This window comes from Lactuca saligna, chromosome 2, assembly GCF_052625555.1.
Source record: "Lactuca saligna cultivar CGN05327 chromosome 2, ASM5262555v1, whole genome shotgun sequence".
Classification (NCBI taxonomy): Eukaryota; Viridiplantae; Streptophyta; class Magnoliopsida; order Asterales; family Asteraceae; genus Lactuca; species Lactuca saligna.
Genome location: NC_136418.1, coordinates 6,955,764 through 6,981,376, shown reverse-complemented (window position 1 = coordinate 6,981,376; position 25,613 = coordinate 6,955,764). Strand labels below are relative to the sequence as shown.

At 35.5% G+C, this 25,613-nt stretch overlaps 3 protein-coding genes across 3 annotated transcripts in view; 1 reads left to right on the top strand and 2 right to left on the bottom strand.

Moving 5' to 3' along the window:
- LOC145030628 (uncharacterized) overlaps positions 1 to 25,613 on the top strand; it is a 176,408-nt gene that overhangs the window by 50,880 nt on the left and 99,915 nt on the right. The gene's annotated exons all lie outside the window — the stretch shown is intronic.
- On the bottom strand, positions 4,381 to 5,228 carry LOC145028742 (uncharacterized). Its single transcript, XM_078977494.1, has 3 exons — positions 5,004 to 5,228; positions 4,618 to 4,749; positions 4,381 to 4,544 (listed from the first exon to the last, which is right to left on the bottom strand). Exons 1-3 carry the CDS (start codon positions 5,184 to 5,186, stop codon positions 4,542 to 4,544), a joined length of 318 nt encoding a protein of 105 aa, XP_078833620.1. The 5' UTR covers positions 5,187 to 5,228; the 3' UTR covers positions 4,381 to 4,541.
- On the bottom strand, positions 16,156 to 23,713 carry LOC145030627 (G2/mitotic-specific cyclin-2-like). The gene is made up of 16 exons (XM_078979005.1): positions 23,606 to 23,713; positions 23,265 to 23,337; positions 21,409 to 21,621; positions 20,085 to 20,235; positions 19,285 to 19,425; positions 18,861 to 18,927; positions 18,593 to 18,740; positions 18,419 to 18,472; positions 18,255 to 18,330; positions 17,882 to 18,019; positions 17,677 to 17,790; positions 17,476 to 17,565; positions 17,164 to 17,385; positions 16,969 to 17,067; positions 16,601 to 16,779; positions 16,156 to 16,486 (listed from the first exon to the last, which is right to left on the bottom strand). Exons 5-16 carry the CDS (start codon positions 19,285 to 19,287, stop codon positions 16,333 to 16,335), a joined length of 1,344 nt encoding a protein of 447 aa, XP_078835131.1. The 5' UTR covers positions 19,288 to 19,425; positions 20,085 to 20,235; positions 21,409 to 21,621; positions 23,265 to 23,337; positions 23,606 to 23,713; the 3' UTR covers positions 16,156 to 16,332.

The window sequence follows — 25,613 nt, the reverse complement described above, 5'->3', positions numbered from 1 at the left end:
CTGAGTAATGAAGGAAGAAGGGTCGGTGTTGGTTTATTGCTTAATATCAACTAGGTTAATCAATTTTTGGAAGTTTACTGTTGATGATTTGGTATTGATTTTGAAGACGGTGTTCAATGTCGATGGTTTTGCCAACAAAGCGTTGAGTTTCTTTCAATACTCAACTGTTAATGGAATGAGATGAATAATCGAAGGTTTTGAATTTGGTTCGTTCATTGATTTTGAGAAACAAAGTATGGGAAATCGATGATTTTGAGTTGATACAGATTTAGAATTGGAAGGATTCAATTTTGGAGTTATGGCCGCATTAATGAATTATGTGATTGAAAAATCGAAGTATTGTGGCTCATAGTTGGAACGACTTGGGAATCAGTATTTGATAGATTGATGTTGATGAACTGAAACTTGTTCGATCGAAGTCTTTGGGATGTCGATGTTTGAAAAAGAAACGAAGTCTGGGAAATTTTGTAGTGGTGTCGATTGCTGTATTAGAGTCGTTTATATCGATTTTAATCGATGATTTGGTATGAACTGTAAGGAACGAAGAGTTGTAAGAAACGAGTGATGTTGATTAACGAAGTCTGTGTTTGTGAATGATTCGAAGGGGTGTTTGTTTTGGGGTGAATATAGGGTTAATACCAAAAAAGCCATAAGTTTTACATTGTTATTCTAAATTAGCCCTAAATGGATTTTTTGTGTCTAATTAGCCTAAATAATTGTGACCCCGTTTCAAAATCGTGTTATCATCCGGTTAACAGCCGGTCAAGGTACGCAGCCGGTCACCACTCTCCTATACTACTTGATAGTTCGTATACCACCTAATATCACCTTTCACAGAAACGTCTTGCATCAAAAAAAGGGTTTCTTGTAGTTGGTCTTACGAAGAAGAAGGGTTTGAAAAGGGTTTATTACACCATTGTTGCATGCAAAAAAGCTTCTATTTTGAAGTTGATAATCACTGAAGTAGAAAGGTACGTGGGGTGCCAATAAGAAATTGATGTGTATGTGTGTTCTTATCTTACATAATCGAGTTCGATAGTGTCACTTACAAGTATAATTTTTCATTTTGAACAGATGGCTTCATCATCTGGAACTAAAAAGGTGAAAGGGCCTGAAAAGGTTTATGTAAGGGACGAGGACTCTGATGATGATCTCATAGATTTCTCTTTCCTGGATTTTGCACCAGAGACCTTTAAACCGACCTCAAACCTGTCTGATGACCCATTTCTTAACATGTTATGTGATGAAAATATGCTAAGGAGGACTCTTGATGGAATGGGAAATGATGATCATGAAGTTGGTGTTAAGGATCCAGAACATGATCATATTGATGATCAAAATGACGGTGAAGTAGGTGTAGAGTACAGGGTTCATGATCCAGACATACATTGGAAACAAATGAAGCCGGTAGTGGGAGAGTGTTACGAGTCCCCTGCTCAACTCAGGTTTGCATTAACTAACTATGCGGTAGCTAATGGATATCAGTTGTGGTTTATGAAGAGTGATAGGCATAGAGTGATTGCTAGGTATGGGAAAATATATAAAAAAGACCCATGTCCCTTTAGAGTTTATGCTGCTTGGAAGTATAATGAACGAACATTTCAGATTAAATCTATATGTGACATACATCTATGTGCCAGAAATTTTAATTTTGGAACTTTGGTTAGTTGTAACTGGTTGGCCAAACATTACTTGAAGGATATTGTTATGAAGCCAAAGATGACATTAACTGAGATGAAGGAAGATGTACTTAGGATGTTTTCAGTAAATGTATCCAAGGGGCAATGTCACAGGGCTAGGACAAAGGCAAGAGAGATGATAGAAGGTAAGTTAGAAGAACATTATGCAAAGGTATGGGACTATGCTGCAGAAATCCTCAGGTCTAACCCAGGGAGCACTTGTAAGGTGGGAGTAGATTCTAATGCAAGTGGCATGAACTATTTCAAAAGGTTTTATGTGTGTTTAAAGGCTTTTAAGGATGGTTGGAATAGGGGTTGCAGACGTGTGATAGGTTTGGATGGTTGTTTCCTAAAGGGTCAGATCAAGGGAGAACTTTTGACTGCTATTGGAAGAGATGCAGACAATCATGTATATCCAATAGCATGGGCAGTGATCGATGTAGAGAACAAAGATAATTGGACTTGGTTTATTGAGTTGTTAGTTTCTGATCTTGACCTTGACTGTGGTAGGGGTCTTGTGGTTATTTCCGATCAGCACAAGGTAAATTATACTATAAATTTGTTTAATTATTATACATTGATAATAATTTTGTTTATTCAATGCCAGGGTCTACTACAAGCTGTTACAGAACTACTTCCATATGTTGAACATAGACAATATGCCAGGCACATCTATGCAAACTTCAGGAAGAAATACACTGGGTTAGAGCTCAAGAACCTATTTTGGGAAGCTGCCAACAGTACTGTGGAGGGGGACTTTATAGCAACAATGAAGAAAATCAAAGACATAACTCTCAGTGGTTATGAATGGCTGATGTCAAACAAACCACATTCTTGGTGTAGGGCATTTTTCTCTCATGGATATGCTTGTGAGGCTATAGAGAATGGCATATCAGAGTGTTTTAACTCGATGATCATTCACATGAGAAAAAAACCAATTCTAACAATGCTTGAAGAAATCAGGATTTATTTGATGAATAGGGTTTATCATCAAGCTGCTATAGTTTCTCAATGGAAAGGTAACTATGGCCCAAACACCTTAGAGAAGATTAAGGAGTTTGGAAAGCATATGAGGTATGCTTATTTGATTTTAATTGTGATCTTAAGTCTATACATTTACATTACTAATTACTTATAATTTTAGGTTCTGGATAGTAATACCAAGTGGAGGGGCATTATTTGAGACAAGGCATGGATATTCAGCTTACAAGGTGGATTTAGATGCTCATTCTTGTTCATGCAGATTATGGGAGATATCAGGGTTACCATGTGTTCATGCTCAAGCTGCAATCAATTTCACACATAGAGATCCAACTGATTTTATTTCCTTTTGGTTCCATAAGGACAAGTTCATAGAGACATACAGGGACAACATCTTACCTGTTAATGGAAGTAATATGTGGCCCTGTACTGAATATTTGAAGCCCTTACCACCCCTTGTTAGGAGAATGCCTGGAAGGCCAAAAACAAAGAGAAGAAGACATGCCTCAGAATGTCAGGATTCTAAGTTCCCTACTCAAAAGGCAAAGGTTAGCAGGACTGTTAGGTGTGGGAAATGTAAGGAACTTGGTCATAATAAGCTGTCTTGTAAGAATGGAGAAGGTCCAAGTGACCCTGTCCCTAAAAGGAAAAATGGTAGACCAAAGGGAGATGGGGGAGGGAATTTAGTTGTGAACATTGCAAAGACACCAAGGAAAGTAGATAAGGGAAAGAAGAAAGTTGTTGAGGACACATCAAAAGAAGTAAATGAAGGACATAATAAAGTTGTTGATCACACATCAAAAGAAGCAAGTGAGGGAAAGATGAAAGCTGTTGAGGGCACATCAAAAGAAGCAGGTAAGATGATAGATGTTGATCAGTCAATTTCTCCTTTGAAGAGAATGAAGATGATGGCAAGGAGGGGAGGTAAGATCAAATATGTAGGGGGAATAGGGGTTGTGCATGGTAGTATAAGTCAAAATGTGGCAAGTGTTGACCATGAAGATTTTGAAACTATTAAAGATCTGCAGGCATCTGGATATGATCATAGGGAAATTGTTGAAGCTTTTAATAAGGTGTGTAGTTATAAATTTAATTATTAACACAATTTTCTTGAACATTATATGATAATATGTTTATGTTAATTTCTTATTCACAGTTGACAAAAGAGAGGAAGGAGATGTTGGCTGAGAGGAAGGAGATGTTGGCTGAGAGTATAGTTGATGAAGAGAGCAGTCAAGAAACACAAGATCCGTTGGTAAAAAAAAGGAAGCCCTCAGAAAGAATTATCAAGATTAAGTTGAAAAAAGCAGTGCATGATCCAGATGGAGGTGGTTCAACAATTGAGAAAGCACTTACATTGGACTGATGTTGTTATGGACGGGGGGTTAATTGGGCATAAATCTTTTGATAGCCCTTTTTTGTGAAAGCATCTTTTGGTAACAAGCTTCCAATTTGTTGACAACATGTTATCTTTTGACTGTAAATTTTAGTAACATTGTCATTTTTGGAAATCATCTTTTGGCTTGTAAACATTGTTGTAAAATTGGAAGTTTGGTTCTGATTGTTACCCTCCATGTATGTATTTGGCTATTATGTTTATAAAGATTGTGGTTTGTAGTAAGTTCAAACTTCTATGTCAGTTTGTAATGGATACTAAATTGTCAATTTCTGGTTAATGCTTTTCATATTAATTGTCCCGTAGGACTATGTATTACAAGGGTATCCATATTACAACCATCAAAATGTTTTCAGATGCTATTACAACTGTGCCAAAATAAGCATCTAATACAATTTCACCTAACCAACAACTTCACAAAAAGACTAAACTTAACTTCCTAACTTCCTATAATCTCACCAGCAATACAGTCCCTGTTACCAACATCACTGCAAATAGCATGACCATGATAAACATAAGCTTCATCATCAACATCAGCCTCCTATTTTGATCCACATTCACCTGTTCCAACCGAGCATTGCCATCAACCATCCCAACCAGAGCTAAATGCATTTGGTACATGAGGTTTTTGTAATCTTCACTAGGCAAAGGTGGGTCCAACCACATGAAGAACTTACAATACCTGGAAGGATCCTGCACATTTTTATGACAAATTTGCCCTTAGTCCCATAACAAAACTTTATAATGCACATTTTTATGACAAATTTGCCCTTAGTCCCATAACAAAACTCTATACTGGATCAAAGAGTGAAGAACAAATGTGCACATTTTTATGATAGATTTGCCCTTAGTCCCATTCAAAAACTTTATACTACACATTTTTATGACAAATTTGCCCTTAGTCCCATAACAAAACTCTATACTGGATCAAAGAGTGAAGAACATACCTTGTAGTTGGTGCATCCCCTAAATTTTCTTCCAGGATTCTTGTCCGTCCATGAAATTGAGAAGCTAGCCTCAACACCACAACGGCACAAAACCATGGGGTTGTTTCTGTTCCTGAAATTGACATTAACATTTTGAAATCCTGAAGTCATTGACCCTGTAGACCCTGTAGATGAACTAGCCATGAAGAAGTTAGATGCGTGGAAGAAGAAGTCGGAGAATGTAGAAGTAGGAGATGGAAGAAGATGGGTTTCTAACGGCAAAACCCTTATTTGTAAAGGGGTAACCGGCTGAAACCGGGGAAACCGGCTAACAGGGTTTGAGGCAAAAGTCAACACATACATAATGGCTAATTAGACACAAAAAAATCCATTTAGGGCTAATTTAGAATTATGGTGTAAAACTTATGGCTTTTATGGTATTAACCCGTGAATATACGAAGGTTTTTTTTGTGACTTAAGGAGCTAAGGTTATTTGGATTGTGAAGATACGAAGAGGTGTTGTGACTTTATACGAAGGGTCTCTGATTGAACGAAGGGTGTTAATTGAGGGTGTTAATTGTTGATTGTTTACGAAGGGGTGAAGTGAAAGGCAAATTTTCGAAACTGGTCCTTATAATTTCGAATGGTTGATAATTTAGAAAAGGCTTCGAATGTTTGGGAATGCTTCGTATGTTTGGCACTCAAATGGCATAATTTTCGAAAACAGCCCTGAACCTTCGAATTTTTGACACTTCGAAAATTAAAGCAAGTTTCATATGTTTGACACTTTTCGCCCAACTTCGAAATTTTTTTGGTCCTTCACATTTTTGGGCATGATCTTCGTATGTTTGGTGCACAAGGGTAGAATTTACGAAGATAGTCCCTGAAACTTCGAATTTTTGGCAGTTTTCACCCAAATTCGAAAAAGAATTATTTTTTGCTGAAAATTGAAGATTGTGCATTTCAGGCCCCTACAGTTTGTGCAAATTGACGCTTTATACCCAGCTTTGAAAAAGGGGGAGAGTTTTGCATATTTTGCTGTTTTGGGTGCAACGGGTCACTGCAGAATTTTGAAATTGACAATTTCTACCCATTTTTGAGAAATTTTGTCAAAGGCGATCCGTGAACGACAATAAAAATTGAATATTTTTTGGGTTTTCCGGATTGAAGCACAAAGTTTATGCCACATGTTAAGGGGGAGTTTTGACACGAAAAATTCCGAATAGAGCACATTCTTTTTCCTTTGGAGTTTTATAATCAAACTTCGATTATAAAAAGGGGGAGAAGTTTTATATGGAAATTCGAACTTGAATTTTTCATATTACACGGATTTGAAGACCGAAGTGATCTTGAAGTTTTGAAGCCACGAGATGATGTAATTGGAAGTTCGGAAGTGATGTATTCGAAATGGGTTTGGATTTATTGAAGATTTTTGGGGTGTGTTTTTATGCGCAACTATTGGGTGATTATTTGGAGTTTGGAATACTCTTAATCATTCATTGCTGCTCGGATTGTATGGTCTCACATCCTAGAGCCCAAATTAAAGAGTTATGGAAGAATTGAAGATTGAAGTTCGTTTCGACATGTGTCACCTTTGAGGCTCGAACCGCGTAGTGCTTGATTTTGGAAGTTTTGAAGTGGGTCATTCATTCCTAACTTTGAGGGGGAGAATGTTGGGTTGCAAAGTTCTTCATTCATGACTTTGTAAATGTTTGACTTTTGTAAAACCCAATTGCATGTGGTGCTTTAGCCTTTAGACCCATTTGGTAGTTAGAGTGTGAGAGAGACATGTAAACACCTCTATAAATAGTGGGTTTGTTCACTTGTAGAGGTGTGCTTTGAGAGATGTAGAAGTGAGTATGTAAGTGTGTGTTAATTATGTAGTCTAGATCTAGTTCTTTTTAGTAACACCATATACATTCAATATATCTCTTAAACACCCAAATCACCATGTTCAATTGTGCAAGCTTTAATTCCGCATGCCAAACCATGTTCTTTGTCACTACAACCCTTCACCCTTGAGAGAAACCCTAATCGTTGGTAGTGAGCTAAGAAAGTTATTGAGATAAACATTGGGTGTTTTAGTGCATCTTTTGAAGAGAAGGGCAACATTTCAAGAAAAGAACGAGAAGGGGCTTTCATATATGTTTTTGTTTCGTCCAGAGCTTCTATAAGAGGTACTAAGTCGACACCTTTCTCATTATTTTGGATAGATCTTGTGTTTATGGAGTTTAGGGCTTTTTCCATCCATTATTTTGGGGCTTTGAGTGTTTTCAATTCATCTAGAGGTTTGGACTTTAGATCTAGACCTTGTGAGGTCCCAAGAGTCCAAAATTCCCAGCTTTATTCATCCATAATAGAGCTCATTAGTGAAAACCCTTATTAGATCATGTTTTTGGGCATTCTAAGTCCTAAGTGCCATTCATGGACGTAAAGCTTGTGGCTTTACGTGATAATTGATCCTTAAGAGGTTAGATCTAGAGTTTGGGGTTGCTTTCTGCCTTAAAAATGTCTGAATAAGAAAAGAGTCTGAAAGGACTCGATGAGTCGATGAACCGACTCGACGAGTCGGTTAGGGTTTATCCTGATAAGCCTTTTTATGCGATAACTCAACGAGTTGGGAGATCAACTCGACGAGCTGAGATGGACGTTCATGAGACTTCTGAGGAAACGAGGGGACTCAGCGAGTTTCATGAGTGTACTCGACGAGTGGGGACAATTTTGACTGTTGACTCGAGTTTGACTTCTGTTAACTTTAGGGTTTTGTCAAATATGAGGAATGGAGACCATGGAGGGGTAAAATGGTCTTTTACTCACTCCAAGAATTAGAGAGATGGAGAGAATAACTTGGGTTTGTTTAGAGTCGTGAATAGAGTATTAACTAGAGATATTTACCCTATGTGTTAGGTGGAGGCTAGTTCGGGATTCGTGTTCGGGTTTATTTGCTAGCTTGCTTACGACGTGAGTCTTCTAACTATACGTACCTAAAGTGGTAATCCTTGTGTGAACTAAGGGTCATATGTGTTATATTGAGTATTGTGATATCCTGCTTTATGTCTTGTAATTTATGTTATCTATTATTCTAAGCCTGTTGAGTTAGGACCAGAGGGTCCACCCGAGTTGTAGGACTGGAGGGTCCCACTAAGACACATTGACCGAAGGTTCTTATTCGATCGTGGCCATGAGAGGCTAATGAGTTAAAGTGTGGTATTTTGGGGAACTCACTAAACTTCGTGCTTACCGTGTTATGTGTTTCACGTACTTCTCGGGATCATAGGAAGGCTTCGGATTGATTGTACACATACAACACACTTATGTTGGGGATCCCGAAGGGTCTTTAAATAAATTATGATCCCATGTTTTGATAATTAGACATTTTGGGATTTTCTTAACTTGTGTTTGATGGGATTTATGAGATTCTAAACATGAAAATTTTGGTTAAAAATTTACGGTGCTACAGATGATGCCTCGGTTCTTTGTAGAGAAGGATTGTGAGTCTACATATCCCCCCCCCTTTGTACATAAATCTCGATAGGGTGAAGTCAGGGCTTTACCGATCCCCTTATATATGATTTGTTTTTTTGTTACAGGTCGCGAGAGGATCATTCCTTTTGATATGGTCCTGCGAGGCAGGTTCCAAGGCTGTTGTTGTGGATTAGGTGTCTAAGACTATAACTATATATGGTATGTACTTGATTTGATAGTAGCATGGTCCTTTTGGGTTGCCTTTACCTTAAAAACTTGACATGATGATTTTTGGAGAGAAAGGTTAAATTTATTATTTGGATTAATAAACTGATTTATTAATGTATTATGAAAATAATATATTAATTAGAAATCATGTAATTTAATTAGTATTTAATCAGAAATTAATTTGGAATTAATTTCGGGATTAAAAGAACTGATTAAAGGAATAGGGGTTGTTTTGGAAATCATTGATAGTTGTGAAACTGGGTTGATGGACTCCTTAATTAGGAATAGACGAAATCGTATAGGGAGGCCCTATAGATTTCGTTCAAGGCCTATTGGAAAGGGTCCATGGGTTGCTTAAGTCCTAAGCAGGAAATTAGGGTTTCCTCCAGAAACCCTAGCAGCCTTCAGCTATATAAGGAACCCCTAGGCTTGGGATTTTTGGCCAATGCTTGCTAATAAGAAACCCTAGCTGAAAATCTAAGAGCCTTCCCTCCTCTCTCATCTCATCCTTTTTCTAATGGTGTTTGTAAGCCATTAGAGGTGCAACATTTGAGGTACTAAGCTTTCAGAAGTCAAGGATCTACATAACAAGTTAAGGTAATCATCAAATACCCTTTTGTCATATGATTTTTCGAAATTGTATGCTAGATCTAGATTTATATTGCTTTGGTATTCAATTACATGTTCAACTAGTGAAAAATTTAGATCTAAAGCAATTAGGGATGCATTAACACATAGTTATGCTCAAAACGCTTCAGTGGTATTAGAGCCTAGGATGTTTTTTAGTTGTATTTGATGCTTCTGTGAATTGTCCAAAGGAGGATGAAACAGATTCGTCGCTCTGTTCATCAGACTCGACGAGTTCCTCATGGGACTCGACGAGTTGAGCCTACTCAATGAGTTCATTGCAATAACTCGTCGAGTCGGGCTGTCAAATCCCTGATTTTTTGATTTCCATATCATGGTTTGATTAGGGTTATTACCAAAATTCGTTTTTAATGCCTAAAATTGAATTTCTGGAATATATATATATATATATATATATATATATATATATATATATATATATATATATATCCTTATCAAATTAAGAGATTTGGTCAAATTTTAAGATAATGAAAAAAATTATTTGATTAATTTAGTTATTTAAAATTTTGATCTTGTATTTTTTGAAAAGTTTCAATAATACCCCTTTGGTTGAAGAATTTAAAATTTAATTAAAAGTTTAATTTTGAAATCTTAAATTCTAGAACCCTAGTATTTTAAAAGTTTAAAATACACCTTGATACTATTATAAAATTAGAAGTTTAATATATATATATATATATATATATATATATATATATATATATATATATATATATAAAAGAAAAGTTAGTCTTACCGTTAGTAGACCTCATTCACGAAGCTGGTCTATAAGGGGTGTTCAAGGAAGTGACCTATAAAATGACAGCCATTGGGTATCCACTCTTATCCACCACACTCTTGACTAGTGGAGGGTCGTTAGCCGAATGGGTAGGATAAGACATTAAATCCTCATTAATAAGTATAATGATAAATATAAAGTAACTAAATGTTTTTATAAAATTCTCAATCTTAGTTACTTTAGGAAAATGTGAATTTGATGTTAATCCATGAAATTGCACATTGCACTTTGGCAAGTTGTTAGTGGAGCGTGTGTGGTTACCCGGTACACTAACTTGGACTAACAAAGGGTGACAATGGGTAACTCGTAAATTATCACTGATCAATGGAGCGTGTATTGTTAACCGACACATTGATTAGGTGGCAAATAACAACGAGAGTACCAAGCTAATTTTCAAGGTTATTCACACCTTATTTGTGATCTTCGGTATCACAGTCACAAATTTAAAGGGCATAATCAAGATTAAACATGCCACTAAATAGTTCATAGAATCTCAAAAGATCTAGAAATTTCATTCAAAACCTAATTCATTTTAAAAATTCGTTTTCATGGTGGAATTGGTAAATCGTCATTTACCTACCTTCAAATAATTTACAATTGGATTACGGCATCCCTTTTCTGAATTGTGAATTATTGTGTCGGGTCCTAGCCTTAATATTTCATTTGGGTGTTATATTAAGGATTTCCTATCTAATCAAAACTTGTTCTTCATTTTCAGATGTCTGGCTCAAACTCAAACAACAACAACTCCTCGAACTCCTTCTCGTTCTTGAACATTTGTTCAAGGGTACTCAGTTGGAGTTTTTGGACCAAAGGGTATTTCGGTAATTTATCAACTCCGACCTTTGTGGAAAGTGGATCTTAGTTCGGAATATTTATGGTAGGCAGGAATTGATAACAGTGTTGAGCATCTTAATACCTTTCTATGGATATATGAATGGTTGGAATCGAAGTTGTATCGAGTAAGTTATAGCCTTCAGAAGAATTAGGGTTTTGGGAAAAGCCCTAGTACGCGGGGCGTACCAAAGTGGTACGTAGGGGGTACCGAAGAGAAGGAACTACGCGGGGTGTAGCTGGAGGAACACGTAGCATATATGCGAGGATTGGATCGGGGTGCACAACCTCGTACGTAGGGGGTACGAGAAGGTACGCTGGGTGTACGAGGGTCAGGTTGAAAACCCTAATTCAAGGGTTGTACCCTATATAAGCATAATGTTAAGCCTCTTTCTTCATTCTAAGTCAACCCTTACCCTCTAAAGCCCTAAAACTCGTCCTTAATCATTCATGGTGGCATTTTGAGATTATGAAGTCCATTTTTGGAGTGTTTGATCTATTTTCAAGAAGGTGGAGTTTGATGCAAAGATAGGGATCGAGGAAAAGCTTATGGATCTGGATTTTGGGACTCATTGTCAGCTCGATGAAGGTATAAAGCTTTGAACTTGATCATTGATATCTTAGATCTCTCATTTGTGAGTTTTAGTTCATTTTGGTCCCAAGGATGAGATCTAGTGGTCTTGATTTCATTCCAGGAGCTTTGAGTTGCCCCTCTTAGTGTTTCTGAGGTTCAAGGTCCATAAAGTTGGTACCTTTAGAGTTTAATACCATCTATGTTGGAGTTTGAGTCATTTCCATGAAAGTAGAATGCTATTTGGTCTTTTTGCGGTATGTAAATTCACCAAGTCAGTGATTTTATGGTTCTAGTCGTTCATTTAGACGTAGATCTGTGATTTGGACTTGTTGGATCGAGCATTAAGAGCTTAATGAGACTTTGGCTTAAAGGAGTAGTACACTGGGCATGCAAGCCAAACAGCTTGTACACTTAGCGTACAGCTGAGTACACCCTGCGTACTTAGTCAGATGGAATTATGAGTATTAGGCTTCGGTGTGGGCCAACTTTTGGGCTTGTACGTCTTAGGCCCTGTTGGGCCATCTAGTTTTGGGTTGTTAGTGATGTTGAAAAGGTCCCGGAAGGATTTGAGCCCAATTGGCTACAAGTGGTTTTTAGCATTTTGGGCTTAAGTGTTTAGACTATTATTGGGACATCAGAATATAAGTGTGTTGGACTGAAAAGAAGGATTGGGCCTCATGGCAAGACCCATGTAGAGGTGTGGGCCCAATTTGGAAAATTGGGCCATTAATAGATTTATGGACATTATAATGTTGGGCCTTTATTTTGGGTTTGGGCCTTACTTTTGGATCATACTAGGCCAGGGGTAGAATGATCATTTTACCCCATGTATGGATTAAGGATTATAGTATGGGACCTTATTACTAATTGGGTATATTGAGTGGTATTGATAGCTCGGGAAGCCGACGGGGTAGTAGCTAAGGATTTCATCCGGGGAGCTTCTGCATTTGAGGTGAGTCTCCTCACCATACCAATGGGTCAAAGGCACCAACGTCAGCCCATTATTTGCTATTTGGTATGCTAGTTGATTATGTGGTATGTGGTATGTGATATTTGCATATTTAGCTCATATTAAGTATAGATTTTTTTTATCATTTATTAGCTAAATTATCGCATATCATGGACAAAAGATACTTAAAAGTGTTTGAATTACGTTTTCAGTCCAAAAGTGAAGCTCGGAAGCAAAAGGAAGCAGGAGAAGCAATTGGGAGCTTGGGAATTGAACAAAGAAGAAAACCACCAAAAACAACACCGACTCAGCGAGTAGGGTCGACTACTCGGCGAGTCCGATCGAATATTCGAGAAGATAAAGACTTAAAGACTCAGAGACTTATCGCATACAGGGATTAAGAGATGGACTCGGCGAGTCGGCAATGGACTCGACGATTCGGTTCGCATTTATAAAGATAACTTCTCAGATCGACAGAAAAAATTCAAAAAACCCTTCTGGAGAGATTAGCTGCGATTGAAGAGCCAGAAGAACCCTAGAGAACGAAGATACAAACTAGAATCCAATTCCGAAGGAGATTTGAGGCCAAATTCTCATCATTCTACTTAATCTTTTGTTTTCCATTATGGCTAGACAATTAGAATTCGTTTATTTGTTGTTATTTACCTCAATCATGAGCTAAAACTCTTAAACTTCTGTTTGGGGATACAAAATTGAGACTATGGTTTGATTATTGGTAGGATTAATTCAATGTTGGTGATTTTTGTTAGTTTTAGCTTGCTAAAGAACCTTGTGTGTGAATGATAATTAATTTTTTGTTAATAGGAAGGTAATTAAATAGTATGAACATCTTTTGATTATCAACCTCATATGTTTATGTGACCACTTTATCATATGTCTAGGATTAATGAACAGGAAACTAGAACTAATAAGAAAATTAGGTAAATTCATGTGTGAGCTTGTGTGATGACCATTAACAAGTAGTTAACTAAAGGACCAAATTAGTTAACTATTGCAAGTCTAAATTAACCCGAATAATTAATCTAGTGAATTTAATTAAATTAGACAACTGATCACTGTTTGAGTTAGTTTGTTCACTAAGGGTTAGTGTAGTGAATGCGAATCTAATCACTTGAATTAGTAACCAACAAAAGAGATAGTCCATTGCACTATTATCATAATATCAACCATAGGATCAATTGAGTTGAACTAAACAGAAGTCCTTCCCATTATTGAATCTAGTAATTCTTGTTTTTGTTTTTTAGCTTTTAGTTTAAGTGATAGTTAGTAAGTTTTCTACTCTTGTAAAACTAGAGAAAACCCTTACTTATTAATTAAATTAGATAAAAATTGTTTTTTAGTTTTAATTTACCGTTCCCTGTGTTCGATAACCTACTTATTTAACTATACCACAATTGATAGGTCCACTGCCTTTGTGTGTTTATTTTATAATTAAAAGTAGGTTTAAAACTAGTTGAGTTTACACACATTAAGTTTTTGATGCCGTTGCCGGGGAACGGTCCTAAATTAACACTAAATTCTAGTTCAATCGATCCTTTGTGTGGGATTTATCTTATAGAAAGTTAATTCTTAGGTAATTTAGTAATTAGTATAAGTTTTAATAGCAATCCGTTTTTAAAAAAGTAATTAGGTTTTTTTTGTTTTTGCCTTCAACTCGCCGAGTGCACTTGTGCCGACTCGACGAGTTCATCGCTGTTCACAGTCTTAATTTTTATTTATTTTTTGTTCTTTTTACACGTATTTTTTTTTCTTTTGTTTACAATTGTTTCATGAACCGGGGATCTGATACACCTCTGGTCCCTCCTCTCGAAGACCCGAAATCCGCATTACGGAAGAGCAAAGGAAAAGCCGTTGGAGAATCCACTTCTTCCAAGAATTCGCCACTAAAGAACCTCAAATCCGTTTTCAGCAAGAAGAGGAGCAGCAAATCAGGAGCATCCAGTGCCTCTTTGACAATCGAAGACCCAATTAAAGAAGACACCGAGTACGAGACCGAGGAAGAAGAAGAACCTACATACGAGGACGAATCCGATTTCGAAGACGATTTAGCTATCACTATGGCTAATATCGATGAAGTCCCCATGGGGGAATCGAAGAAGAGGATGCGCAATGACACTGGCCCGGGACTTGTGCAGCACACAATTCCCGCTAACGCTACTTTCGAGCTAAAGGGTCATATCCTCTCTCAACTCAAGGAAATTTCTTTATATGGAAAAGACCACGAAGATGCCTACAAGCACTTGGATGAAGTTAATGATGTGGCTGACTACTTCAATGTACCCAATGTGTCACGCGAGACCCAGCTACTTTGCATGCTTCCAGTCACATTCAAGGGTGCTGCAAAGGATTGACTCAAGTCACTTCCTCGCGGGTCGGTCACCACATGGGCTAAGATGAAAGAAGAGTTCATAGCATCCTAAGTAAAGACCTCGGGGGGTTCCTGAGGCACTAGGGTGTAATACCTTGGAGGGTTTCCATGGCATCCTTAGTTAATATCTCAGGGGGTTCCCGATGCATTGGGCTAAGACCATGTGGGGGTTCCCATGACACCCAAAGTAAAACCCCGAAGGGTTTCCAAGGCATCCTTATATGTTTGTATGTATGGTTTATATGGTAGTTGGGTTAAGACCATGTGGGGGTTCCTATGGCACCTGAATTAAGACCTTGGAGGGTTTCCACGACTTCCTTATATGTTTATATGCATGGCTTATGTGATTGATATGATTTATGTGATTATGTAGAGTATTCTCTGGGGAACTCACTAACTTTCGTGCTTACAGTTTTATTTATGGTTTTAGGTATCATTGGTTTGGAAAGAAAAAGTCCGACTTGATCGTAGCGCACACACCCGTGTTTTCCACAATGTGTGATTTTGGGAAGTACTCTAATAATTGTTTTTAATTACCAATTTTGTTGGAATGTTTGGATTAAACGATATCTGTGTTTTAACTATACTAAAAACAAAACTTTTACCCTTGATTTTTGGGTCGTTACACCACCACACCCTACCATCCTTCCACCTCTCTCCTTTCCCTTCCACGTTCTCTTCAACGTCTTCTCCACCACCACCACCCAACCTATCATAACCCTTGCTGGAAAATTGATACTAGAAACCAAAATCGTAGAACCAGGAAGTTCTAAAATAAAAATGCAAACCAAAACCTAAAACATATGTATACCAGGAAGTTGTAGCATTTCAAACATTCAGTTGGTTTAGCTCGGCTAGACTAATCAACCCAACTAATAAGAATGTAATTTTGTTTTGATGAAAATTAAGAACAAAAGGTGTATCCAAGTTATGTTGTGGAAAGACGTTACATGCATGCATGAGGGAGGTTAACGGTGCTTGTCAAACTGTGTATGTGTGAGGGAATAAAAATGATGCTAATTTAGTTTGAAATAGGAACCAAACTTCCAACTATCAAAGGTGTGTGTCGAATTGGTAAACACAAACCTCTACAACCATAGTCAAAACGTGTCCCACAAATCCACACTCAATTCAGTTGGAAAATAAAAAGTTCCCAAAATAAATCTAGTGTTTCGATTATATTGACCTCACACCCGTGTGTGTTGCCTCCCTTCCATCCTTCCCTCAAACATTCAACTAGCCACAATAAAAAATGCAGTTCAAACAAAGAACAACATTAATAATAACATATACTTCTCGCATTAAAACAATACTTAGAAACATTGTAAACACAGATAGTTAAGAAATCATCAAACACAAATAGAACAAACGGGTCTAAATAGTTGTAGGAACTCCTAAAAAACCTAAGAGCAACTATACATTGCTCTGAAGACATCAAAAACTTCAGTTTTTCTTTAACATCAACAAACTCCTAAATTTTCATAATCAATCCCAGAATCTTGGCTCCAACATGAAGTGAGCAGGAGACTGGGTTCGTGCCACATGGCCATATTTGGATGTGCCATATTTCTTGAACACTGAAACAAGTTTCCCTGTGCCTGATTTTTGGTGTAAAGCAACCATCATCTTCGAGCATTCCCTACATAAATAAATCATATTTAGTTAAATTACTTTCAAACAAAAAAGGAGAATCTTATACAAAAATGATAAAAATAGGAGCACAAGTTGAAAAAAAGGGGGGAAAAGGTCTTACAAAAGTTGATGCTGAGAATAGTGTGAATGAAGTTGAGTTGTTTTTGTCCATTTCTTTGATCCATTGAGAGTGCATTCTGCAGTGAAAACTGCAGCTGCTGCCAGTAAAGAAGGTGGGAATTTCACCATTTCATACTCCACAAGACACAGATCCATCAAATAGAATGCTAATGCCTCCAACTACATTCAAAAACACCACATACATCAGAAAAAATATATATATAAAAACAAAAAACCAAAATCAAAGAAAAAGAACCTTTTGTTTTCCCAAAACATTAATTCTTTCACAAAAGCATAAAGAAACTTGAAAATTGAATAGTGTATGTATGGAAGATTAACATTTCATGAACACAAAGAAGAACAACAAACCTCTTTCTGAGATTGTGCAGCTTTGAGAAATCTTTTAGTAAACACATATGGAGTGGGAACCGAGAGATTGAACTGAAGGGTATTCACCATTACCTTCTCCTGCAAAATATCAAACAAAAACAAATATCATAATTAAGTACTTTCTTTATATTTTATATAGCCTGTAACAGAAGGTAGATCACTAAATCTAATTACCATGTCAAGAACTTCGGATCTAGTGTAAGCCTTGTCTGAAATTACAATAAAGTCCTCAACAACAGGGACTGAGATTTCTTCATATTTGCATGCAAGAAGCATGGCTGTCACCCCAACAAGCTGCAGTTTCTTCCTTGACACGGTTTGACGTTCCAGGAATCGGTCAATGAGGTTGACCGTTAGATATAACGTCTCTTCCATCAGTTCAAATTTGTAATGAACCTGTTTTCATATTATTATTAGTATTTGCTCTAATTTTGCAATTGGTGTAAATAAATATAACTAAATAGTTGTGTAATATTGTGTTGTTACCTCAACTAGCCAATCGATGAGAATGCCTCTCATCCTGTCTGTTATGTCATGTTGTTGTGACATGTATGTTGGTGAAACACAAGTCAATACCTGCAATTTTGGTCAATCAGAAATGGGAATTCAAATACAAATCTTTCATCAATGAATACATAAAACAAGAATCATAATGACAAAAAAAGAATAAATAAATATTAAATATACCTCTTGTTTTCGGTAGTGGGCAAAAATTTCATCAATGTACTCAACCACAGCAAGGGGATTACCCTTATCAGCATTGTCAATGTCCAAAACTGGCTCCTCGTATACATCTTCATCCTGAAATAAGGATCTAATAATTTTAAGCTATTTTCAACTTCGAAGAAGAAAAGAACAAAAGGATTAGAAAAAAGATGAGAAATCAAATTACCATCTTGTCAATTTCATCCAGCATAGCTTCTGTATGTTGAACAAACATCGGTGCATTAAAATCATCTTCAACATCAATGATGTTCAAGTCTTCAGTGTCAATCTCATCAGGGATAATTTGGACTTTTGGCTTCTTACCCTGTCATCAAAAGGAAGTTTATGTATACATTATAAAAACTTAGATATAACATAATACAAATCAAATAGGCCTCAAAGTCGCTCAAACTGTACTCAAATTCCTACAATCTCTTTTAAACCCATATGTTCAAATTTATGAAGTAAACTATGATTTTATCATCCTAATTGAGAATGATCTATTTTGACATGCACCCTATTGACATTTTTACCCAGTCTTGTAGATAAAAAGTGCATACCTCAGGTAAGGGAAATGATGGTTTGCCAGTGGGCAAGGGAAGTGATGGTTTGGTTGTCGTTTGTGCACTAATAGTCCTGCAGAAACAATAAAATTGGGAATGATGAGTGTTTTCGTTCACAATATATCCACAAATTCAAGAAAAAAAATAGGCCTGTTACTGACCTAGTAATGGGTCGACGAACTGGAACAGGTTTCTTAGTAGCGATTGGTTTTTTTCTAGAAAGAAATAATAGAGAATATCATCAACATGTTTACTTGAGGAAAGAAAAGATTAATTAGTGTTCACAGAGGCTAATAATGGGTGAATAAGAAAGATACATGAGTTGATTTTATTACCCTGGTAATCCGTTAGCAGCATAAGGATATGCTGGTGGAGCTCTGATGATGTTCTTGTTGATATCACTCAATGCCCTCCTGTTTTGACCAAGTGGGGCCACTGGTTTCCCACATCCTGCCTTTAATCCCCCTCCTCCTCCTCCTCCTCCTGTAAAGCATCAAAGTTTTAGAGTTATAAGAATCTTTCGTTATTCAGACATTTTATCAAACAGGTCGTCTACATTTACTGTAGAAAGAACTACTACTTGTGGATCTTTGTTTCAATTACCTTGTTGTGTTCTTGTAGAGCGGATTACATCTGGAAGATTTTCATTTGTACCAGCCATATTCACAATCTACATAGAATCAATAAGCCAAAAGAATCGAATTCAAAACCCTTTGAAAAAGGTTTTAATAGAAAGTTAGAACATATTGTAAAATATTTATCAAATGAACGTTTCCATCAATATCCATCGACTGACATTGAAAAGAAACAAACCCTGGAAAAATTTGGGTGTTTGAATAACTTGAGAAATCTACAGGTTTTCATGAAATCGTAAACCCACGAAAGTGAAAATAATTACTCACGAAGAACATAACTCAACGATCAAGAAACAAAATAAAGACCATCAAGCGATACAAAAATAATTCCATGGTAATACGATCGAAGGGGTCGATGAAATATATGTATTGGGTATCCTTGAAGCACATACCATGAAAGCAAGTAGAAGGAATATATTCTGCCATCTTCAGCTACTCTACTTACTTGCAAAAACCTGATTAAACTTTAGCCTTATTCCTGATCTTTTCCTCCTAATATATAGAAGAGATTGCTGCAAGTTTTCCTGATTGCTCTACATCAGAAATGTGACGATTGATTAATTGTGCTTAAGAGTTCATGGTGAGATACGAAAACGAATACATCTCAATAGTCTTCAACAAGTTTGAAAGAGTTTCAAACTGTAACAGTTAAGAATATCCAGTTACGAATTACAAAAAAAAAAAAAGTACAACAATGTTACTTAACCAATTAAGACATAAAACTATTCAAGTTGAGTTCATCCTGCATTGAGGATCAATAAATTCACAGGTTTTGCACTACTACACAATTTTCATAGATTTGGCTTCTCTGATTTGAGGTATTAAATTTTTGACCTAACTTTCTATATACTGAGTGCAAGTGGTTGAATGTGGCAGTTTGTTTGCATTTCCCCAATATTACTCTTCTTTTTCTGTTTATCAAGTTCATCGTTTGTTAAATATAAGATAAGTGTTATATCAAAACCCAATTTCCCAGTTGGATATTAAAAGTGTGGAATGCATATATCAGCCATGACAAAAAGTTGATTTTCATTCCTCATGAAAATTAAATGCCAAAACAGTAACCAATTTAGTCCGCATTATCTAAATAAAAATTGATTCTAGCTTTCTCAAATATGTTCATTAAGGCATAAAATCAAACACCTAATATGTGTCAAACAAAGGGTGGGTCATTACTCCTTGGCTCATCTACCTTTACTTTACTGAGACATTATTTCAAACACCTGGTGTGAGTGAATAAAAGGGTGGGCACTGCACCGAGGTTTCTATGTTTCCTGTTACGATCATCAGCTCCAAACCCCAAAATAACTATATGCGTGTCACCAAAACCCAAAATCAAATACCTACAAATCACATGAGACTGGATTAACCTGAGGTTAGTGATAACCAATGTTTTAAAACCCGGGTTTTTAGTTGACCCGGTGTGATGACCGGTTCACGGGTCAACCGGTTCAACCGGTTGAACCGCCGGGTCAACCCGGTTTATGATCTTTTTCTATTTTTATATATTTTTATTTTCATGCATAATCCATAAACATATAAAACCAATAATTTGATGTCCACAAAGTTTAAACATTGAAAAACATTAAAGAAATCGCAAACGACTCGTTGTTTTGACCTTCGATACTTGTATCCAACTATCCAAACCCTATTAAAATGGGTCAATCCGGTTTTAACCGGTTCGACATAGGCGGTCGAACCGCGGTTTAGGGGAAACCCGGCCGGTTCGATCCGGTTCGTATTTTTACAAAAAACCGGTCTCAATTGACCCGCTTTCTACACCGGGTCACGGTCCAACCGGTTCAACCGGCCGGGTCAACCCGGGTTTTAAAACATTGGTGATAACCTCTGCAACCAGAAGAATCAGTTTTAGAAGATGCGTATTCATTGAATGGACTGATAGCTTCGTGGACTGCATAGAAGAAAGTGGTAATTAAAATATTATTTTTATAATTGCAAAATAAACATAGAGACTTCATGTTTTTATAAGTTTATTACCAAATACGTTTTGAAAGACATCATCAGCAACTTAAAGTGTAAATGTTAAATAGACGAATTAACTAAGAACTTCCATCGATTTGGTATGCCACCTATGTTTCTTCTAAATACAATATTACACTCTGAAATATCCACCCAATTTAGTAATGTTAGACGAATACAATGCAACTTCTAGATATATAGCTCAATAGACTTTTATCTGAATGTATAATTGAAAGTACAATGCTTTAGTTGAAAGAAATAAAAATAGGATGCTACTTCTTGCATTTATCCGAAAATATAATAAATTGAATGCTAAGAACTGACTTTAATATAAAATCACAAACAAGAACAGGAATACAAGCTTCACTGAATGTATTGATGATACTAAAATACAAGAGAAACCCCTAATGATTTTGCTACAGATATGATAGCCTAGCCTCTCACAAAGGTTCTAAGACCAGATTTGACAAAAGATAATGATACCCTGTTATAATTAAGCACTATGTACGCTGTAACAAACTAAATAGCATATATACCCAAAATACCCCCTGCTAGTAAGATGCTCTGTATTTAGCTGACTTTCCCATCCTTCCTTGATAGCGTTTGACATTAATTCCAAGAATCTGACAATGAGATTGAATAAGCCTTAGAATATAAGGAAAGTTTCCATCAGATTCAGATCAAAATGAAAAAAGTTTCCCTTTGTGCCTGATTTGTGGTGTCAGCTAGCCATTATCTTCGAGCATTCCCTGCTTGAATCATTTCATCAATAAATTACAAGTGATATGGTTTGGTCTGGTTTGTTCGATTCAGATTACACATAAAACTCACCAAAAAGGGGGAAATCTTTTGAAGAAGGAAAAACAGCAACATACTTATAGTTTTTTACCATGATGCCAACATACTCACATTAACTATTAATAGCAATGTACTTTAATGTTTTCCAGCCATTGGTACTTTAAACGAAAAATTAAAAATTTGACATCATCACTAAATTAGTCATAATAGTTTTTATACAAGGAAATTTACACATACAAGTTATATATTAAAATATTTACATAAATTGATTATTGTTGCACGACTTTTTACACTGACACTACTTCCCTGCTCTTTGAGTTGTTTTTTTTTTTTTTTAAGGAAAAGAAGCTCTTTGAGTTGTTACTTACACACAACAGATTAGTACCTTTGTTACTTAATTACATGCTCTACTCTAATTAAATAAGACATAAGTAGCAACAAGATGATTAATTAGTGGATTAAATTCGTTAATAAGCTAAGCTCTGCTTTAACTAAACATATGTTTGAATCTAAATAAGAATAACAGAATATAGAGCGAGTGATAAAGGATTGAAAAAGAATCGGATTTTATAGATAGCTTGTGCAACACAACTTTTGTGGATACCATCACATTTTCAGCACCTCTTTACCCATGCATCAAAAGCCTGTACATCTACTGTTTCTCTTAATAAAAACAAGTTACTACAATAAGCTTCTACAAGAGTAGATCTTTATCTCACATGTAACCATCCTAATTCATATTACCACAAAATAGTCTGACCCATAAAAAAATTAACCAATACATCACATCATGAAATAGATGAAATTAGATTTATCACCCGAGATAGAACCATAACCCATCACTAACAAACCATGTAGTAAAAAAAAATATGCAAGCATTGACAAAGTATCTAGGGTACCAAAAATAAGCTTGATATTGTAGGTCAATGAAAAAAAAATCTCACTTTTTAGGTCCATTGTGATATTCATTTAAGAGAAACTGATTCAAAGAAGGGTAAATCACAATTATTATCATCTTGAGTTTGAGTAGTTGATCAATTAATATGCATTTGTCAACTTCCTTATATCAATGATTTCTAAGATCATCTTTGTTCTTTGAGACAGCCTTGTCATATACAGCCACAGTACCATGGCACTTGTTTAGTTGCAAAATACAGCACAACTCCTGATTTTCTAACAAATTCAGATGAAAGAAATACATGATTCCAACTCAAATTAATTACAGCCGGGCATATGCAATATCTGTTCAAAACTTGTCTGTTTGACTAAAAAGTCAAACATCCATACTGCAACAATCTAATCATCAATCTTAAATGTATTAAGTTTTTTTTAAATTTGCTAAGCGGAATGTATAGATACCCGTCACTGAACCATAATTACCCATTTGTCACATGGCAATCCTCACTTTTGATTCTTAAAATTTGCTAAGCGGTATGTATAGATACTCTTCACTGAATTTTCTCAGTAAGTTACAGTTTTTATGAGAATTTAAGATTTCACATTAAAGGCTCATGTCTATTTAAGCTGTTCTATTTTGGAAGATGACTACATATATCACTTAACCTTCATGCCAACAACAACAGAGCTACATTACCTGCATTTCCTTCATCAAACCATTCACCCAAATTGAAGACGAATCTCCGTAGAAGCATTACATCCCTAATTAACTGCAAAAAAAAAAAAAAAAAAAAAATGAGTAGACAACATATATAATACACTCGTTATATATCAATATTAGTTAGATTAATACAAATAAATATGCGATGAATTTTAATTAGAAAAAAATAAATAAATAAAAAACCACAAGCTGCTGGGTTATCTGAAATGCTGCCACAAAAGGTTTACACTTTAGTTTGAATTAGATGAAAAAGAGCAATAACAGTGATATTTTGTAAGGAACCCTAATAAAAAAGAAACGAATGACGAAGAAAGTGCCTTATTCAATAAATAGCAGGGAATAAACGCGACGAGAGAAGAGATGAAATTGGAGAAAGAGAAAGAATTGGGGGATGGGTCCTGGGAAAGGAAACGAAGAATCTTGGGACATTGTGTTCACATGGGTATACGGGAAATTCTTCACCTTTATTTTATTTTGATGTCATCTTAAAATTAAATTAAATTGAATTAATATTGATTAAATTTGAAAGTTAGTTAATGTTAACGTCATTTATAATCGGAACGTATTCAAATCATTAAAACCTCATTATAATATTTGAAAGTTAATTTTGTTCATTCCTAATTAAAATCACGTTCTTAGCTGTCACCTTTCGTATATTCTATCAATTCACATCTATTATATGAAACGTATCTACAAGATTACGGGATATTGTCGCTCAATTTTAAAGAATCAAAGAATGCAAAAATTGATATATTTTTCATAATCATTGTTGAAAGTTATGTATAAATCATGTGTTGTTGTTCGTACATTATTTTTTCTTTAGACCCTTTGCAGTATCACGTTCGAACAACATCATCCTTTACAGCATCACGTTCGTCATCCAGATTCCTTTTTTAATATGATGTTCTTAATTTTTATTAATTGTATTCGATTTTTTTATTCTCAATAGTGTTGTATTTTGTCTGTGATCTTTGAATGCATGTGATCTTTGAATGCATGAATGATCTTGATTATAAATGTTAGTATTAGTTTTCAAACTTTTACTTTTGTCTTTTTAACCTTGCATTTGATGTTGCACTCTACATGTTTGATAAAATTCCCATGAGAAAAGCACAATGACTTTTGATTAATTGTATGTATGTATGTATGTGTATCTTACGTAATTAAATTTTTCTGAGATTGTTTAGATTGCATGGTAGTTGATGATTGAATATTACCATTTACCCTTCAGTATTTTTAACTATCAATATTATATTGCTATTAATTTGACATATGTGCTCATAACTCTTGGTTTTAACATATTTAGTTAATAGCAATGTACTTTGACTTTAATTTATAATATTTTGAATTGCTATTGCTAAATTTCCTTAGATTTGTCGTAACTGTGTTTAGTGTATACGAAGTGCATTGTAATTTCTTTTTTTTTTTTAACATATTTAGTTACTAGCAATGTGTGTATGTGGTTTTTTTATTTAAAAAGTCAAAGCTCTTATTTCAGCATTTTTCCCTAGTAATATACGTATGTGGTTTTTTTATTTAAAAAGTCAAAGCTCTTGTAGTACATTGTACATTTTGAAAACGATTGGCCTTAGTACATTGTAATGAAATATAAGTACATTGTTATTGGTAGTAAAAAAAAAAAAAAAAAAAAAAAAAGTAAAGTACGTTGTTATATCCTTCAACTTTCCCAAGTAGAAAGTGGTGTAGTTTTCGTGTGATTGTCCAAGAAAATTGCAATGCTTCAATTCACAGTTCAAGAACTATGTTTAATGACTTGCCAAACATCTTAAAATGTCTTCAATACCATTGATTGATTGAGTTGTTGAGGATGGGCAATAGGTGACTTGGCTTGGAATTTTTTTCAAATTTAGAAGTAAATCCTTAATTTTTATGGTTAGCTAGATAAGGGAAGTGGTATAGTTTTGGTGGGAAGGGGAAACTAGTTATGAGTAAGTCCATAAGTGGTCCTTTAAACCTTATAAGCTAGACTATAATCTTATAAACGGTTAAATGTAAAAATAACAACATACTTTCAAATATTGATTTATAATAGCATCACACTTTTATTTCTTTGTATCACAACATTATACTTTGGAAAATCTAACCGAAACATAAAGATGCGATTGAAATTTTACATTTTTCTTATTTCTTAAGCCTTTTTTTATATATACATCATCCGACCATTTACAATTTTCTCTAAACTTTAAGTAAAGGCTCCACCATCCTTTTAATAACTCTTCAGTTCCTAAAAGCACTTCACAAATATCCGGTTCTTCCCTTTTCCACTGTTGCATGTCTTGCACTCTTATTCTCCTAGTACTTTAA